We start from the raw sequence: 18,576 nt of genomic DNA on the forward strand, positions 1-18,576 counted from the left end.
CATTTTCAGTTGTACACCATTTTACCCCATAATTAAGGTGTTATACAATTTTAGTATAAAGTTTTTCAATTTTTAAAAACATCACAAATTTCACCTAAATGAAGCGCAAGTTTTGGTGGTTTTTTTTTAATGATAGACCTATTTGGTAACAATGTCGCAAGATTGTTTTCAATTTGCCAAAATATCTGACAATCGTGGGCATAGTACTTACTCTGCCCACGATTGTCAGATATTTTATTAGCAGGCCTATTCTATTCAAGCATCAACCGGATGGGTTGGGATAGTCTCAAAAATTAATTTGGCACAAAACTTGCAATTATTCCTAATGCTTGAACCGTGGAGAGATCTTGAAATAAGATAATATATATAGCAAAGTATGTAGGCCTATATTAACTAAAGATAGAAGATATCTTGAGTTTCGAAAGCATGTTTCTCTAGACATGAAAATATTTGTAGGCCTATATATACATTCGAATTAGTGTAGCAGAATGCAATTGTCTTAGATATGTAAGGCATAAAATAAACGCATAAAATAACGGCACTTTATAATAATAATGACTCTATAGTGAAATTCAAATGGTAGGCCTACTATAATATTATTCTGCTATCTACTGAAGATACAAAAGGAATCCAACATGCATTCGATAATCACTATGTGACACGTCACAGAGAATGAATATTGATTGATTGATTGATTTATTGATTGATTGATTTATTTATTGATTGATTGATTGATTGATTGATTGATTGATTGATCGATTGATTGATCGATTCATTGATTATTTGATTGATTCATTGATTAGCGGTTATACTAATTAACGGATGATCACCCCTTCCAATGGTCTTGTTCCCCCTTCAAAGAATAGATGACATCACCAGCATTTCGGATGATAATATTTTTTCTTAGTGGCAACCTGGATATCATCGCTTTTGATATACCGTTTCCTCAGGTTTTTGTCATTCTAAACGTTTGTACTTTTTATAGGCCTACAATTTACCAGTTATGAGGTTCACCATAGTTCCAGGGTTAAGACCAACCTTAACTTAAAACGTTCCATCAGTTGGCCTACACGAAAGGTTTGTGGCGCCGCATACGAGACGTTCCACGCGTAAAATACGCTCTATTACGAAATATCTTATTATTTACTTTCAAAATCTCATCAATATCAATGATTTTCTCCTCTATCTATGAAGCGATTTGCTTACTCGCCAACTTACTCCTCCAACGATGAAGAGTATGTTGCCGAGTAAATGACAATAGCTGCGGCTTAACTTTACTAGTCTAGTAACTTACGCACATTTGGAAGTCACTAAATTCTGAGATACTCGCCAACGTACTCCGCAAAAGATGACGAGTAAGTTGCCGAGTATTATAACAATAGAACTTACTAGTCTAGTAACTTACGCCGATTTGGAAGTCACAAAATGCGAGATACTCGCCAACTTACTAAACTAGTAGCTTACTCCGAAGTTACGCGGATTTGGTGCACTCAGCGGTAAGGATACTTTATTGGCGCAGTATAATATAATGCGAGCGCAGCAAACAGGACATATTCCTATAAGTGTTTTCCTTCATCTTTTAGGGCGTAATAGAAACGGTGCCCAAAACATATGTGCCAAAAATCGCTTGGCCCCCCCCCTTTTCGACCTGCCAAAAATCGCTTGTCCCTCCCCCTTTTGACCGGACAAAAATGTTTGCCTCCCATTTGGCCCGCCAAAAAATCTTTGCCCTAGCATTACCGTCAATCCTTCTTGAAGTGTGGGTGTGTGTGTGTGTGTGTGGGGGGGGGTGTGGGGGGGGTGGGGTCCTGAATTGTTTGACCTGAATTGTCAAAAAGTGGCCGAATTGTCAAAAAGTGACTGAAAAGAACAAAAACGGATTGACGCCCATGCCGTAGCAAGGAGAGACAATTGACTCGACTCGAGAATCAACTTCAGGTGATGACTTTGAACTTTTCGGAAACTGGGGATCGGAAGGGGAGGGGAAAGCCAATAGGGTAGAGTTACCCCCTCGTGGACGTCTCTCATATATATAGCGTGTTAGAATTAATACAATTTTTCTGAACGAATTCTATGAATCCTTACCAAAAGACCCTGTTATTTTCTCAAATGAATATCATTGACTGGTGATATTGATGACAGGCATGCGGCCTCAATTGAGAAATCAATGAACGTATCAAAAAACTTTTCGCAATTAACTCGATTTTAAATTGCCCGTACCGTTAACAACAACCTTTTCAATTCCCTCTCACCCATCAATGGTCTCGTTGTTTCTTTTTTCCATCACCAACACTGTAACAAAATTAAACAAGTTGTTTAAAATTTTAAACAACCACACGTTACCAGGTAAATCGCTCAACAGTTGTTTAAAAAATTAAACAACTCAAAGTTGTTTAATTATTAAACAGTTTGTTGTTTAAAATGTTGACCAAGATTTAAACAGTTTGTTGTTTAGTGGTATAATTAAACAACTTAGTTGTGTAAGCCTAAACAACAGTGTTTAAAGTTTAGGGCTGTTTAAAGAGGGTTGTTTAAAAATATGTTTTTATTCAGTGAATGTTGTTTACGTTTTATCGAACATTTTATTTGTATGTGTACAAGTTTTACACTGAAATCGTTCGCTGTTCTATGTATGTATGTGTGTAAGTGGGTGGGGGTGGGGTGGGGGGTGGAGGTGTATGTAGGCCTATGTATGTATGTGTGTTCTAACGTCCGAAAGATCACGTTTTCATGTACAAAGTCTCGTTTAATTAAATTCAATAAACAACTCACTATTATTTCCTTTGGAATTATAATGATATTTTTTCTTTGGACAGTGCATCAGTAGCTATGACAATTATAACAACCCAGCAAACACAAAAACGTTTTAAAAACGTTTTAAATAAGTTATATTTTGGCTTTTGGTTTAGGTAAAAACGTTTTAATAACATTAAAATGTCGGGTTATATAAAGGTCATGATAACGTTTTAAAACGTTTTGTATAAAAACACACTACAACAATATTTTTAAATGTTTTCAAAAAATGTTATTGTAAACTATTTTTGCAAACATTTTTGCCAAATATTGTGTCAATACTTAAATAACATTATGTTAAAATGTTTGAACCCAGCAAACACAGAAATGTTCTTAAAATGTTTTTTTCTCAAAACCTTTTAATAACATTTAAATGTCGGGTTATATAAAGGTCAGGAAAACGTTTTTAAAACGTTATTGAAAATATTTTGGGCAAACATTTTTCGCAAAATATTTTTTCAACCCCAAAATAACATTTTGTTTAGAATGTTTTGTATCCAAGTTTTCAAGAATGTTTTTGGAATGTTATTAAAACGTTTTATACCCTTTATATAACCCGACATTTAAACATTTTCTGTAAAACATTTTTGTTTGCTGAGTACTAGATTATCAAAAAATGTTTTTTAAGGTTATGAAAACGTTTTATACTCTTAATATACCCTTTATATAACCCGACATTTAAACGTTTTCTGATAACCTTTTATAACCTTTTGCGAATGATGTTGAAAACGTTTTGTGTTTGCTGGGAATGTATGAGAAAGAGAGAAACCAATTATATATATTTTTCTTTAAACAGTGCATCGGTAGTTATGGCAACAATGTTATGTATGAAGAACTTTACAATAAAGAGGAGACAAAAATCGCCATATTAGGAGGAGGATGCTCTACGGACACCATACCAACAGCAGAGAGTTCTCATTTATGGAATTTGATTCAGGTTGGTAACAATAAATAATTTATAATAAATATTGCCTTTTGCACGTACATTTTTGGCTTTGATATTAAAGGGACTTCGGGATATCCACCGAGGATCCAATTGTCTTAAGCCCCTTACGCCATAAATATGGCTAAAATAATATTAGCATGTCAGGAAAAGTTTCCGTCTATTTTAACCCGAAATAACAAGGTAACGTGAAAGAAAACCCACTGGCTATCGTTGAATTCTATGAGGAACTTAAAGTCTGAATAATATGATATTATGTCAAAATTGCTGTGTTTACCAATTGCGTATTCTAAGATCGTATATTATGGCTTTAAAAATAGTTAATAAATCAGGGAAATGCCCTTAAACCCCCCGGCTTAAGGGTAGAGACCCTGCTGCTCAAAACTTTATGAATCAAAATTCAATCATGCATTTCATTATGAAAATAAAAAATCATTAATTCCGGCTAAGACTTTACTCGAACTCGAACCAGCGACTTGTTATTCTTGTGCAAGGTGCGTGCACGTTGAAAATACATAAATCCTTAACATTATCATTTAGAATCAAGAAAGTATATTTCAACAATAATATGGCCAGATTCTTTCGAGTGTTTGGAACATGTACCGTAAAATGGGGTAACTTCGGTCAGCGGGGTAACTTTGGTCGGTCAAATATATATTTTTTTAAATGGTCATATTTTCGTACAGCAATATTGTTTTTAGTCATATTTGGTGTCAATTTGTTAAGAAATATGTTAGAAAGAAATAATAATCGCTCATGTCCAATTTCCTCGAAATTTCTGAAAAAATCAGGATTTTTGACCTAAAATTAGCATTTTTTTACATTTTTTTTTCAGAAAAAATAAAAATCGATATTTGTGAGCAAGGATGTGTGCTTGATTAATTTTGAAGATCAATTTTTTTGATTTTTTTCCTTCATGGAATGTAATACTCTGGCCAAAGTTGCCCCAAATGCGGGGTAACTTTGGTCAGGCTATTTTTAACCCCTAGGGCACCCTTACAAAATTATTAAAAACTCCTTTTCAACTTCAATGTGTAGAAGGGAACCCTAATGTCATAAAAAGAGATAATTCGAAATACAATTGGTTTTGTTTGGAAGCAGTGGTTTAAAAACTCTGAAAAGTGCCCAAAGTTACCCCATTTTACGGTATCTATAATATCATCAACAATTCAATGATTAGCTGATTCATATAGAGTTAAATATGAATTTTTAATATTGGTTACTTACTACTATTTTAAGATATATTTGAAAGAAACAACAATGATGAAGACATCAGTCTACAAATTAATGTAATAATAATCAGTGCGCATAATATGTGACCCCTCGGCACAACTGAGCCCGGATGTCGCCAGTGCCACTATTGAGATATGCTCCATCGAACTTAACAATAAACAATAGGAAACAAAGGATTTATTGACTGTTTTATTGATTTTTCACTACTTAAATGTCAAGTACTATAGACATGATATACATCATTTTAAAGCTAATTTCAAGCAGAATATTTTGGTTGAATATCTCAAAAATGATGATTGGCGACTTCAGGGCTCAGTTGTGCCGAGGGGTCACATAATATGTGCTTGCAAGCACAGATTTGGTAACTGTCTATTATTAATTTGAGTGATTGTTATTGTTTGACCAATTGGCTCTGGGGAGTGTACAGGGTGTCCCAGAAAATTACAGGGCGAATAAATAAGTTGAGAAATATATATCAGAATCCAAATATTAAAAAAAAAACACTGTACGATAAGATAATTTTAATTGAATCGGTTGAATGATTGCAAAGAATAACTACATTAACGCATGTGTAAATTCACTTCATTCCAAGTTTAGAAGAAAGTACATTCAACACATTGCACACTAGTATAGTTAACATGTCAATGGGCTTTAAAGTTTGATTGTGAGATCTTTTTCGTTCTTCGTAAACAATCTGTTTCTTGTAAAACATTTATTTAGGTTTTGTTCAAATGCAAAAATATATTGCACGATATTTAAAATGAAAGCTTGCATGTAAGATGATTCTCGGTACTTGTAAAATATTTTTTCGTTCTAATGTTAGGCCCTAATATAATTATTGCGTAAGGAATTATTGCATAAAGAATTCCAGCTGGCGTTGATTTTGCATTCTCAACGTCATCGTTTTTTAACCCAACGTCGTATTTCAAAACTCGGCGTTATCCTTTCATTCTCGATGTCATTTTTTCATTTTCATTCTCGGCGTCATGTTTTTGAACTGGATGTATTTTTTTTTAATCTCCGCGTTTTATGTCCAGTGTGGCCTTCCATAGCATGATTGTTCTTAAAATTACGCCATGTGGCATCGTGAGCTACATGTACAGGGGGGGGGGGGGGGGGGTATTACATTTTGGCCCCAAGGACCCATGAGCTTTGGCATGCAGTTTTTCAACATGATTCATATCCTCATTGGCCATCCTTACACTACAAATACCAAATTTATCAATGTTCAGTAAAAAAGGAACAGAGCAACAAAATGAGCAAATGTACTGAACTTAATAATATTAATTAAATTAGTAGTAGTACTCAACTTGAGTAAAACTTTAAAATTTCAGTTCTATTTAACTCATTTTATTTCTCTGTTCTCTTTTTACTCAAGTCATCATTGAGTAGGCCTATTAATTTTCATTATTTTTTTTAGCGTGTATACAACCTGCACGGGAGCTTGTCCTTTTAAGGACTCTTCTTGTCTTGATATTGGCCTGATTTTTTGAATTATTGACCAAATAAGACAATAAATATGATTTTTTGGCTAAATCTCCTCAGGACGATCCGTTTGTTGTATGAGCATGTAATTGTTCCTTTGGTTCCAACAGATTGAGGTGAAATAAAATTTATATTAAAGCTGGAACCTTCTTTTCGGTACAGTTTAAATCGTTTTTTCTTCTTAAATAGGTCAATTCGCTACCCGAATGTTAAGATATTTTGGACACCCAGACATGTAGGCCTATATTCTTTATGTATATGTGTAGTAGGTGCACCATATTCTTATAGCTATTATAGCTCAGGTTAAACAAGTTATAATTGCAGAAAAGATCGGAAACAATAGGCTATTATAGTAATACAAGGTCTCGTGTATTTCCTTTAGCTTCAGAAATACAAATGAAATAAAGCGTATGGGTTGAATTGATTTAGGGACCGTTCAATATTTACCCGGGGATTATGAGTTTTGAAGGGGTCCGAAAATTCATTGAGGTGGGGAATCTGATTTGTTTTATTTGAACCGTGGGATTTTAAGTGTGAAATGGAGAAAAATGTAACAGGGGAAATCCGAAAATTTTGAGCATAAGCGAGGGGTACACAATTGTTTTGTCGATTTCTGTTAAATTACCCCATCCCCCTGGCGTAAATTTTAAACAGTGAACGACTCCTTAATTTTTGTGTTGCGATTCCGGGTTGAGTTATAGCCTAGCAACAAAAGCAAACTGTTATTGGCGTAAATATTGACCGGTCCCTAAGAAACTTTAAAATAATATAATATTATAATATTATATGTGTGTGTTATTTGACATGTTTCAGGTATCTTTTAGTTCTTATACGCCGGTGTTATCCGACAGAAGCAGATTTCCGTTGTTCTTCCGCATGGCACCTGGAACGACATCGGGCAACTTGGCTTTAGTTGAAATGGTCAAAAATTTTGGATGGCGTAAAATGGCAACGATAAACCCGGCTGATTATGCTGATGTAAGTCAAAATTTGCCCCTGTCTCTCCCCGTCTCTCCCCCTTCCCTCTCTCTCTCTCTTTTTCTCTCGCCCTCTAGAACCTCTCACCCCAAACACCCACGGCACACCCTACCCACCCACTGACCCAACCCACCCTACATCTCCAGTGCACAATATGAAACAATCAGTTAAATGATTATTCTGAGAAAATAACATTAGCTTAATATTTTAAACAGTAAACTAAAGGAGAATTAGCATAGAAAATACACCAACAATGAAAAAGTGAGTTATTGATAAGCATCTTTGAATAGAAGACTATTCCCGCGAATCCCAAAAGCCCGATATGGGTTGAGCCTTGAGCCTTTGAACTGATAGCTCCGATAGTTCCGAAATGTTCCGGGAGGGCATTCCACTCTCAGTGAAAAAAAGACATGCAGTATCCCTACCCCACACATGCCACCCACCCACCCACAACCCCTACACACCTCACCCCAACACACCCATCTATTAATTTGGTCACTTAATACTGAAATGACGTATTTATGTTTGTACCTTTTATCATGTCAATAAGAGGATTTTGTAAAGTGCTCTAACCGCTCACCGGGGACACTTGCAAAATGTAGAGTTAAGAGCAGGGAGTTCAGAGCAGGTTATAAAAGTTTACAATATTAAACCTATCCATCATATCTTATTATTTTTATGTAATAAGAAATTCGGATTAGGAATGGTAAACAGTAAATTATATATAAAGATACACACAATAAAATCAGTTTTATGAAAATAGGGATGCAAATATATAAATTACCCCCATAAAATGTTCATCTCTCTTAATGTAAAAGAGTGAAAAACTCACTCTCAAAAAGAGCGAACATCACTCGAAAAGAGTGAAAACCACTCCTAAATGATATATGGGACTCTTTCATACCTTCACTCTTCGCTCTTTTACATGAAAGAGGGTAAGAACGCTAACTAGCTGACGAAAGCGACAAGCGAGATGAAGGTTTCTTTTCTCCCCCCGACGTTCCGTTTCTTTCCTCCCTAACTCTCCTACTTTCGCCCCTTCTCACCTCTGTCTCTTCCTCCTCTCATACCCTCTTATTTGACGTGACCCCTTCTTGTCTCTGGCATGTTTAGCATGCATGTCTTACTCCCATCTCCTCTGTTCTCATGAAATACAATAAATAATTACATCTCAGTGTGAAAATTGCCATATCTTCTAAATCAAGATTCAAAATTACTATGACTGCGTGATAAAACAACAGTACATATTGTAAGCACATGTTAATTTACATCCAGGGTGTTCCAAGATGCCAGAAAAATAAGTAGATATCATTTTGACTCACCCTGTATTTTTCTATCACTCATATCCCACTATCTTATGAACAAAATAATGAATCTTATATTTTACCAGGGAGCAAATGATTTTCGTCAGCAAGCGATGGAACAAGGCATCGAGATAGTTGTTGCTGAGTCGTTCGCTGATAATCCTGCACTTCACGTCGCTAACATAAAAGTAAGTACAGGACTAAGGTTGCAAATTTTCCTAATTTTCAAATAACAACAGCAAATTCACTAACTTGTTTAAAAGACCATCAGGGACTTCCAGAGAGGACCAAAAAGATGTAATTTGGCTTGTTGTTGTTGTTGTTGTTGTTGTTGTTGACGGATCTCTTATTAATGTCCTTTTAAAGTGAATACATTTTCAAAGTAGGGCCTATATGTATATACACAAAGTTTGTATACATATACTTTGCTCTGTTTTATGTTCATACAGTGTATAACATTCATTTTTATGTTTTAACATTAAAATGAGATTTTAAATACTGAGTTTTTAAAATCTTGCGTTTACGCTTCTTCATTTAATGCGTGGAAAGCATTTTATTCCAGTTTAATCTCTAGTAGGCCTAATTGTGATGTAATCACTGATAATTGTTCACTTTTTTATGCAAATATTTGTCATGTTTTAAGACCGTAGGTGCTCGGATAATTTACGGTTCTTTTTACGAAGCCGACGCCAGACAGGTGATGTGTGCAGCTTACAAGGAGGGTTTGTTTGGAAGCAAATATGTCTGGATACTTCCAGGTAGGGACAACATGTTTTTGGTTGCTGTTGTTTGTGTGTTTGTTTGTTTGTTGTTGTTGGTTTTTTTTTTGGGGGAGACCTCCAAAAAGTAGTCATTTTTCGAGTTTTATTTTGTAAAATGAGGACCTTTATAAATCCTCTAAGTTATTCTTTGTTGGACTTTTGTAATGCCTCACCACCAAAAGTGGATATTTCCCCACTTTTGAACCTTTTTATTGAAAAAAGAGCAAAAAGTAGATTTTTTTTTTTTTGGGGGGGAGGGTTGGACAAAATGTATATTTTCAATAGGTCAACATTTTCTATGATCATGATGATGGACGGCTTTTCCTCTCAGCTACATACACTTGAAGTACATATCGTTTAGATTTTATAAAGTTTACTTCGAGGACTTTTATCAAAAATATCAATTTTAATAATTTGCCATAAAATTTGTATTAAATAGCGAATTTCAAAAAATCGTATTCAGAATGCAATTTGGTGTGTCTGAAGTGCTCTCAGGTCCCACATAAAATACTGTGCAAATCCCTTAAAGAATTAAAAATCGGTTAAGTATTTTTGTGGGGCCTGAGAGCACATCAGGCATATCGAATTACATTCTGAATACGAATAATTTCCATCTTTTTTTTTTTTTTTTAATTCGCGATATAAAACAAATTCAATGGCAAATTATTAAAATTTATATTTTCGATATTTAACAGTCTTCGAAGTAAAATTGATAAATCTAATAATATTTACTTGAAGTGTATGTAGCTGGGAGGAAAAGCCGGCGATCATTTAAAATGTTGACTTTTCTTATTAAAGATATACATTTTTTTCCCCAAAAGACCTAAAGTACATATCAGTAGATTTATACTTTGAATTTGTTTCTACGCTCACCTTTTGAGCACTTTTAATTCCAAAGTTAGTCACCTGAAAAATAATACTTGTTATATCAGTAGATTTATACATTTTACTTCGAGGACTGTTAAATATGAAAAATAAAAAATAAAAAATATATATCAATTTTTAATAATTTGCCATAAAATGTGTTTCATATCGCCAATTTCAAAAAATCAAAGTTACTTGATGTCAGAAAGACATTCCTCATATTCAGAATGCAATTCGACATGTCTGATGTACTCTCATGTCCCAAAAATACTGTGTACAAGCAAATTTAATCTGGTCTACCATTGTTGAAAAGTTCAAGAAATTGATTGGTCTATATACCGAAAGATAAATTGAATAATGTAATTTACAGTAAAACGAACACAACTTCCAGTGACGTTCGCATCCACATTAAGACAGCGTTGAGAATGCATCTTTTGGACTTCATTGAACAAATTCTTCGCAAATTATAATGATTTCAAACAAAGGATTCAATTTCACTCATTTCATCACGAGGAGTATAATAATTTATGATGCAATACAACGCATTTTTAGCCATTCTTGTTCTTTCTGCTATTTAATGTGTCCTTGGAATATTGATAGTAAATTTGTATGTGTTTTCGCCAGCCCATACGCGGGGCTATCGCCAGCCCATACGCGGGGCTGGTATCTATTTCTGAGATTGGGTTTGTATGCTCAAGAGATTAACTTTATTGGTATTGGTAAGAATTATTTTATTTTACTTTTTGAGGTGGAATGTTTTAAAATTATTGTTATTCGATTTGTAAGGAAAAGTAAGTATGTTTTGCCGTTTCAACGAATGAAAACGAGTGAGTATTACCAAAGTTATGTTTGAACTAATTATGACTTTAAAAGTTCTAGGTATAGGCCTAAATGTAACAATAATAGTTAATATACAGCATCATATGGTCAGCAGAAGACAATTACATCACCTATGATGTCATATCAGTGTCCTTGACCGGGGATCCTTACTCCTTGACCACTGAACAGCGTGATATCATGTTGATAACAGATCTATATATAGAATCAAAATCTTCATCATATCACAGATTCTCAACAATCTGTGATCATATGGACCATATTGATGTGAAAATAGTTATCTATCATATCCTGTGTCGTTTTATGGATAAAAATGACTCAAAATGTTATTGATGAAATTGTTGCTATCATAAACATCAGTTTTGTCTTTTCAACGGGAAAAACCGATGCAAAATAAAGTTTTTAGGGCCTAGCTATAATATGGGCATAATTTATGCATGTAGGCCTATAGTGTTGAACAATGTACCCCATTTGGCATGCACTTATAGATAAATAAATTGTCTTACTTTATTAATTTAATAACTTGTTTATTATAAATAAAATGACATGTGAAGTCACTTTCTATCTTTTTTATTTGATTCATAAAATTACTTTCAACAAAATAATTGAAGAGAAAACACACAAGGTACTAGGCAGACTGTTATAGAATGGAGTAGGTAAGATGCCCGGGGGTCACTCCCATTGTGGCCTGTACACCATCCGCGATAATCAACTTTTGAAAAGCACCCTAGACAAGGATTTAACCCTTGGCTAAACCCTTTTCATACCCTAAACAGGGAATTTATTCCTTGTATCAAATTTCATACCCTAAATTTCATTTCCGCGTATTAGCAATTGCAATTTTGTTACCCTTTTTCCAATTTTTCATGTTTTGACACCCTAAACACGGTACGCGCGTATCGTGCCTACCCACGAAAAAACTACCCTTTTACGCGTTTTCATTATCGCGGATGGTGTACAGGCCACAATGGGAGTGACCCCCCCCCCCCCCGGGGGGGAAGATGCCATGTCCATAGCTTCGCAGGAGTTTCCGACTAGCAATCAACATGATCAGCACATTCAGAAAAACACAGTTTAAGAGTGAAGATTGTAGTGAGTAATCAGTCCTTTATAAATGTGCTGGCCACTATCTATTATAATATAGTAGGCAGCTCAAACTATACATTGCGAATTAATATCAAGTTATTTTAATGTACATGTAAGTTAACTCAAACCGGCAGTGTATTTGTGACGTGGTATATCGAAAGCAGTGAAATCGGAGTTCCTAAGCGAAGATATTGAGTTCGTAAGTTTTGGTATTACAAAATTGGAAATTGAGATATCGTGGGTAAAAAGCTGAAAAGACAAAAAAACAAAACAAAAAACAACAACAACAACAACAACAACCAGAACAATTTGGAGTAATGAATTAAAGAGTTGACATGAGATTAAGAATTAATGTTTTCTGCTGTTTCAGTGTACATGTTCTCATCGTTGATGGTTTGGTGGACTGTCATGTAACATGGATGTAAGCGTGATCCTAAAATTGCATTTCACATTGACCAAAACTAATTACAAGACCTCTTCTACATTGAGGCTGGCTTTCCCTATTATTATAGATAAAATGATCTTGTCTTAATAATAAAATCATTTGTGATGAAAGTGCTAAGTCGCAAGTATCACAATTTGTCATCCTCATCACGTGTAGTCTTTCATTCACTATTAAACACTATTCTGTTGTGCCTGTTTTTCTTTATTTTGTTTATTGCTCATTCTGAAAGATGTTGGTTTCTTCGTTGGTTGACAGCTTGGTTGGTTAATTTCCCGGGGGGGGGGGGGCACTTCAATATGAAATGGATATACTTCCGCACTAAGGGGCATTCGGTGAGATCGAGAGCAAAATGTAAAAAAATATGGGGTCATTGGGTGAGAGCATGATTTTTGGCATTCGGTGAGAGCAAAATGTATAAAATATGTGGTCATTGGGTGAGAACATGACCTTTTTTTTAAATGGAATATTTGGGTGAGAGCCGAAACAGCGCCACAGAAACCTCGAAAATCATATTTTTAGTTCTAAATGGCTTCAAATTTCTTTGTTTTTTCAAAATAAGTAACAAAATCAGTGATAAATGAAAATTGCTGTTCAAATTGAACTTTGGGTGACAGATCAAATGGAAAAATAGGGGGTCTTCGGGTGACAGAGCATCTGTTCGTAAAAAAATATGGGATCTTTGGGTGACAGCGATGCTGAAAAGGGGGTTCTTAACAGCCCTACATACGCGTCACCTCCAAAGTTGGAGTGCCCCCCGGGGTTAATTTCTTCGCTCTTCACTTCGTTCCTTGCAACTTTCGTCTCCTTCAGTTCTTTCTTTCTTTCTTTTCTTCTTTTCTTTTCTTTTCTTTCTTTCTTTCTTTCTTTCTTTCTTTCTTTCTTTCTTTCTTTCTTTCTTTCTTTCTTTCTTTCTTTCTTTCTTTCTTTCTTCTTTCTCTTCTCTTTCTTTTTTTTTTCTTTCTTTCTTTCGTTCTTTCTTTCTTTCTTTCTTTCTTTCTTTCTTTCTTTCTTTTCTTTCTTTCTTTCTTTCTTTCTTTCTTTCTTTCTTTCTTTTTTCTTCTTTCTTTTTTCCTTTCTTTTGTTTTTTCTTTTTCTTTCTTTTTTTCTTTTCTTTCTTTTTTCTTTCTTTCTTTCTTTCTTTCTTTCTTTCTTACCTAGAGCTAGGTACTGTAATGCTCTCCGATTCTTCTTTCTTTCTTTCTTTCTTCTGGCAAAAAAAATTTCAAAATGTTTCTGCTCCTACATGTTACACCCTACAATTACGTAACTTGCACATATGTATCGTCTATATCCATTGCCCATAGTGTGCAAACAGAATTGGGGTCAAAGGTCATTAAGGGGGCATTACCGGTATATAATCAAATACCTTCAAAATGCTTCTTCTGCCACATATTACATAGCACAATGACGTCACTTACACATGTTCATCGGCTTTATCCAGTGCCCATACCTTGCACACAGAATTTGGGTCAAAGGTCTTTAAGGGGGTAAAATCTATTTTGCCGTATCTCGATATCTGTAAGGGGTGTGAGGCTCACACTCAGTGACAACAAATCTCATGACCAGGGGAACATTTTACAGGGGTCAGGTCAAAGGTCATGCAGAGGTCAAATTTTAGAAATGCATTTTCTGGACATCTGTAAGGGGTACAGTGCTCAAACTCTGTGACAACGAACTTAATGACCAGGGGAATATTCTGGAACACTTTGCAGGGGTCATGTCAAAGGTTAACTGGGGTCAAATCATATAATTTCATTTTCTGGATATCTGTATGGCCACGCGTTTTGAACTCGCCACCCAAAAATGGTGGTTTTGTTACGCTTTTCCAAATCAAGACTCGTTCAAATTGTTATATCTCTGCTTAAACAAAAGGTATTGTAGTGTGTTTGGTGTCATTTTGTAGCTAAATGAGTGACCTAACAGACCTCCAAAGGAGAATTGTTTATCAGCTAAGATAGTGGAGTTATAATTTTTGAGTTCAGAATGGCCGAGGTGGTTGTTGTGGCGGTGGCGGTTGTGGCGGTGGCGGTATGTACAAAGTCTATGAGAAATATAGATTTTGTGTGTGCACGTTGAATCAACTGATCATATCTTTGCATCCATATGGGCTACAGGCATGGTTAAGAGCTCTTGTGAAAGGTTATTAATTATGCTAATTGTTTTTAATCATTTTGAACTCTTTATGATTGGTTTAGTCTATAAAATACAAACTTTTACGTACAAAACTACCCGTTTTCATATTAAACACTGTAGTAAGCAATGCGGATGTCTTCAAAATTTAAAAGTTGCTGTAAATATTTAATTACTTATCCTATCATAGTCAAAGTATACATTTTCTGAGAGGAAATTTGATGAGGAATCTAAATATGGACTTACCTTTTCTGTATGGGTTAGGGGTAAAATGTTTCAGTTCAAAATATGTTGAATTGTAAAAAAATTGGAACATATTTTGGGACACCCTGTATTCTGAGATTACCAAACAGCTGTGATTTTTTTTCTTCCCCAGTCAGTAGGATCCCCCTAACCTCTAACCAAATCAATGTTGTTTACTTTCAGTTTATAACTGCAAGTTAGTAATAAGCAATGCATTAAGTGACCCATTTTTATTTGGAATTTTTTATTCCACCCTGTATAACTTCAAGGTCACCCTGTACAATGAGTTGAAATGTGTATATTTGAATTGCTTATGCCTTCAGCTTTTCAAAAATGTATACTTTTGCTAGTTAAGGGTTGATAGTTGTGTAGATATTCTAATTTGAAACTTGATTGGTGTAAAAATTCATAATATTTGTGATGTAACGCTAAGGGTGGCGAGTTCAAAACACACGGCCGTATGGGGTATGGGGCTCAAACTCGGTGACAACAAATCTCATGAACATGGGAACAGTTTGAAGGGGTCAGGTCAAAGGTCATGCAGAGGTCAAATTTTAGAAATGCATTTTCTGGACATCTGTAAGGGGTTCGGGGCTCAAACTCTGTGATAACAAATTTACTGATCAGGGGAACACTTTGGAATGCTGTACAGGGGTCAGGTGAAAGGTCAAATCGTAAAATTTACCTTTCTGGGCATCTGTAAGTCGTGGGACTCAAACTCGGTGACAACAAACCTCATGACCAGAGGAACATTTTTGGAACATTTTGCAGGGGTCAGATACCTCCAAAACACCAACATGCCCCAGCTAGGTTTGTGGTCTATGACCACCATTTGCCACTAGTTTCTTTTGTTTTTTCTCGTGATATCATCCCCTCATATCCACCTGTTTCTTATTTTTAATTCTGACTTTTTCAGGTTGGTATGACGATGGTTGGTGGCGTATTGAAGATCATAATTGCACAATAAAAGAAATGGACTTGGTGACCAATGGTTATCTTTCATCAGAAGTACAAGCCTTGGTTGCTGGAGATGGCACCAATCGGGTGTCTGCAATGGTAAGATGCTATGGTGCAGGGAGGGAGGGGGGGGGGCAGCTGCCCTGTGAGAAGTCTGCCCCCCCGGCATGGGATGCTGGGCGCCCTGATATTTAGGATTGACAATTTTCGTCAAATTTTCCCCTTGAAAGTTGCCTTACCCCCACGCCCCCTTTGCATACACATATGAACAAAGGCATAACAGACCTACAGAGAACATAGAATCCACACAATTATCAATTTTATATCACACTAAAATCAATCGTTGTTGGACACTATCTCTGCTCTTGAAATCTACAACACTATAACACTTTTCACCATTTATGAATTGACTTTTATTTTTCCACCATCTATGGTTTTTATTTGATTGCACCTTTAAAGGTGGGTAACCTGATTGACAATCTCATCCCCCACTTTACCTCATCAAAATGCTGATTTTGGTATCAGATGAAAGCTTATATTTTTCTCATAAACATATTGAAATTTGGCGTTCCAAATCGGTATATTTCCAAAGAAATCATCAAAAACTGCCGAATTAGTCTCAAATATGGTATACCATATTTGAGACTAATTAGGCAGTGTTTTGATGATATCTTCGGAAATACACTGAGTTGGAACTTCTATAAATGTCAATATGTTTATGAGAAAAATAGGGCCTTTCACTTGAAATCAATATATTATATGATCATGATGATTATCATTAATAAAAACACTGTAGACTACCAATATCACGCTGTATAAATGTCGGTAATTCCATTAGGAATTAGTCACATTTACAAAAAACATTTACATGTTCTTTTTGCATGAGTGCTTGAAAGGAATGACATTTTATGTTATACATAAGTTTTAAAGAATTTGATTTTCCAAATATATCAGGTCACCTTCCTGATAGTAATAGCGTAATAGTGCTATACTGCAAAAATAAATTTTAATGTCACTTCGCTATATAACAAAGATTATCATTACATTAATAAAGATTATCATTCATGGCTGAGGGTTTTTGGGGCGCCCTCTTTGGGGCGCCCTCTACGGAGGGTGCACCATATAAGCTTCTAATTTCACTCTTGCTAGATTTACTTCGCAATTGTTTTGCTAAAAGTATGCATAGCTTAGAAATAAAACCACAATTTGCTTGGATTTTATTTTATTATTGTTTTCTGATATGCAGGGGATAAAATGTTGTGCGTATATTCTTTGTTTAAAATACAAAATTAATGGACTTATAAAAACACCAAATAACCCGTGACCTTTGTACCTTTGTAAGGCTTTTAAACTGGTTTAAAAACCAGTTTACCGCCTCTTAGAACCCGATAGACGGTGACCAACACTATGGACCACAATAGCCTAATCTCAATGACATAGTCCAATAACCTCAATTAAACAATCATAGTGCAAAAAAGTTGCAGAGCATGAGTTTTTATACCCAAAGTTTCAAAGTCATTCAATGAATGTACGAATGTATTGGGGTTAAACCGATGGCCTTTGTTTGTTAATTACCATAAAATCCATATAGTGGTTATTCTCAAACTACAGTTGCCAAACTTACAATATGGTGACCCAATAATATGATTTTTATTTGTGGATGAATTTTGCTGTAATCAACGGAATCTGGCGAATGATTCAATTCCAGTCAAGATTGATACCAAACACATTAAAAGTTGGTACATTTGGATGAAAATGTCATATTTTCTTTTGTAATAATGCTGGGTATTTCTTCTTACCAACAAGAAATCGACACCACTGCCTATCACTATAGGATAGGATCCACAACATGCTCATCTTTCAGGGCACATTTCTTTAACCCCAATACAGTTGCACATTCATTGAATGACCTTTGGAAATTTGGGTACAGAAACTCATACTCCGCAACTTGAGGTCAAATGTTGCTCTCTGATTGTTTAATTGAGGTTATTGAACTATGGCATTGGGATGAGGCCATTGTGGTCCATAGTGTATGCATTATTTTTGTGATGACCTTCAAGATATGATGGCTATCAGAAACAGAGATGAGGTTGTTTATTCTACCAGAAGAATTTAGGCAGATATTTGTTTGGATGCAATGTACAGTAATAAAAAAAAATTGGCGAATGATTCAATTGTAGTCCAGAGTAATAAAAAAAATTGGTGAATGATTCAATTTTAGTCCAGATTGATACCAAGCACATTAAAGTTTGGTACATTTTGATGAAAATATGATATTTTCTTTTGAATTAATGCTGGGCCAAATTTTCTTCTTACCAACAACAAGACGGCAATGAAATCATCACCACTGTTCGAAGTTTTATAATATTAATAGTCAATAGTCGTTATCAGGTGTTAATTCCAATGATATACATTTGCAGACATGCTGAATACCAGCACAGCATGGGATATGTTTGATCAGGGAATAGATCCATTGTCCATTGGGGAAGTCTTATAGATAATATTATATCCTGAATT

The 18,576-nt window shown here is 35.1% G+C and overlaps 1 protein-coding gene across 1 annotated transcript in view; it reads left to right on the plus strand.

Annotated features, from left to right (window-relative positions):
* The window catches only part of LOC140160650 (gamma-aminobutyric acid type B receptor subunit 2-like), a 66,843-nt gene that overhangs the window by 26,186 nt on the left and 22,081 nt on the right, over positions 1–18,576 (plus strand). The window contains exons 2-6 of the mRNA XM_072183916.1: positions 3,590–3,730; positions 7,268–7,432; positions 8,823–8,924; positions 9,380–9,494; positions 16,019–16,158. Coding sequence (XP_072040017.1) covers positions 3,590–3,730; positions 7,268–7,432; positions 8,823–8,924; positions 9,380–9,494; positions 16,019–16,158 — 663 coding nt within the window. The remainder of the gene's footprint in view (positions 1–3,589; positions 3,731–7,267; positions 7,433–8,822; positions 8,925–9,379; positions 9,495–16,018; positions 16,159–18,576) is intronic.

The sequence above is a fragment of the Amphiura filiformis genome, chromosome 9 (assembly GCF_039555335.1).
Source record: "Amphiura filiformis chromosome 9, Afil_fr2py, whole genome shotgun sequence".
Lineage (NCBI taxonomy): Eukaryota > Metazoa > Echinodermata > Ophiuroidea > Amphilepidida > Amphiuridae > Amphiura > Amphiura filiformis.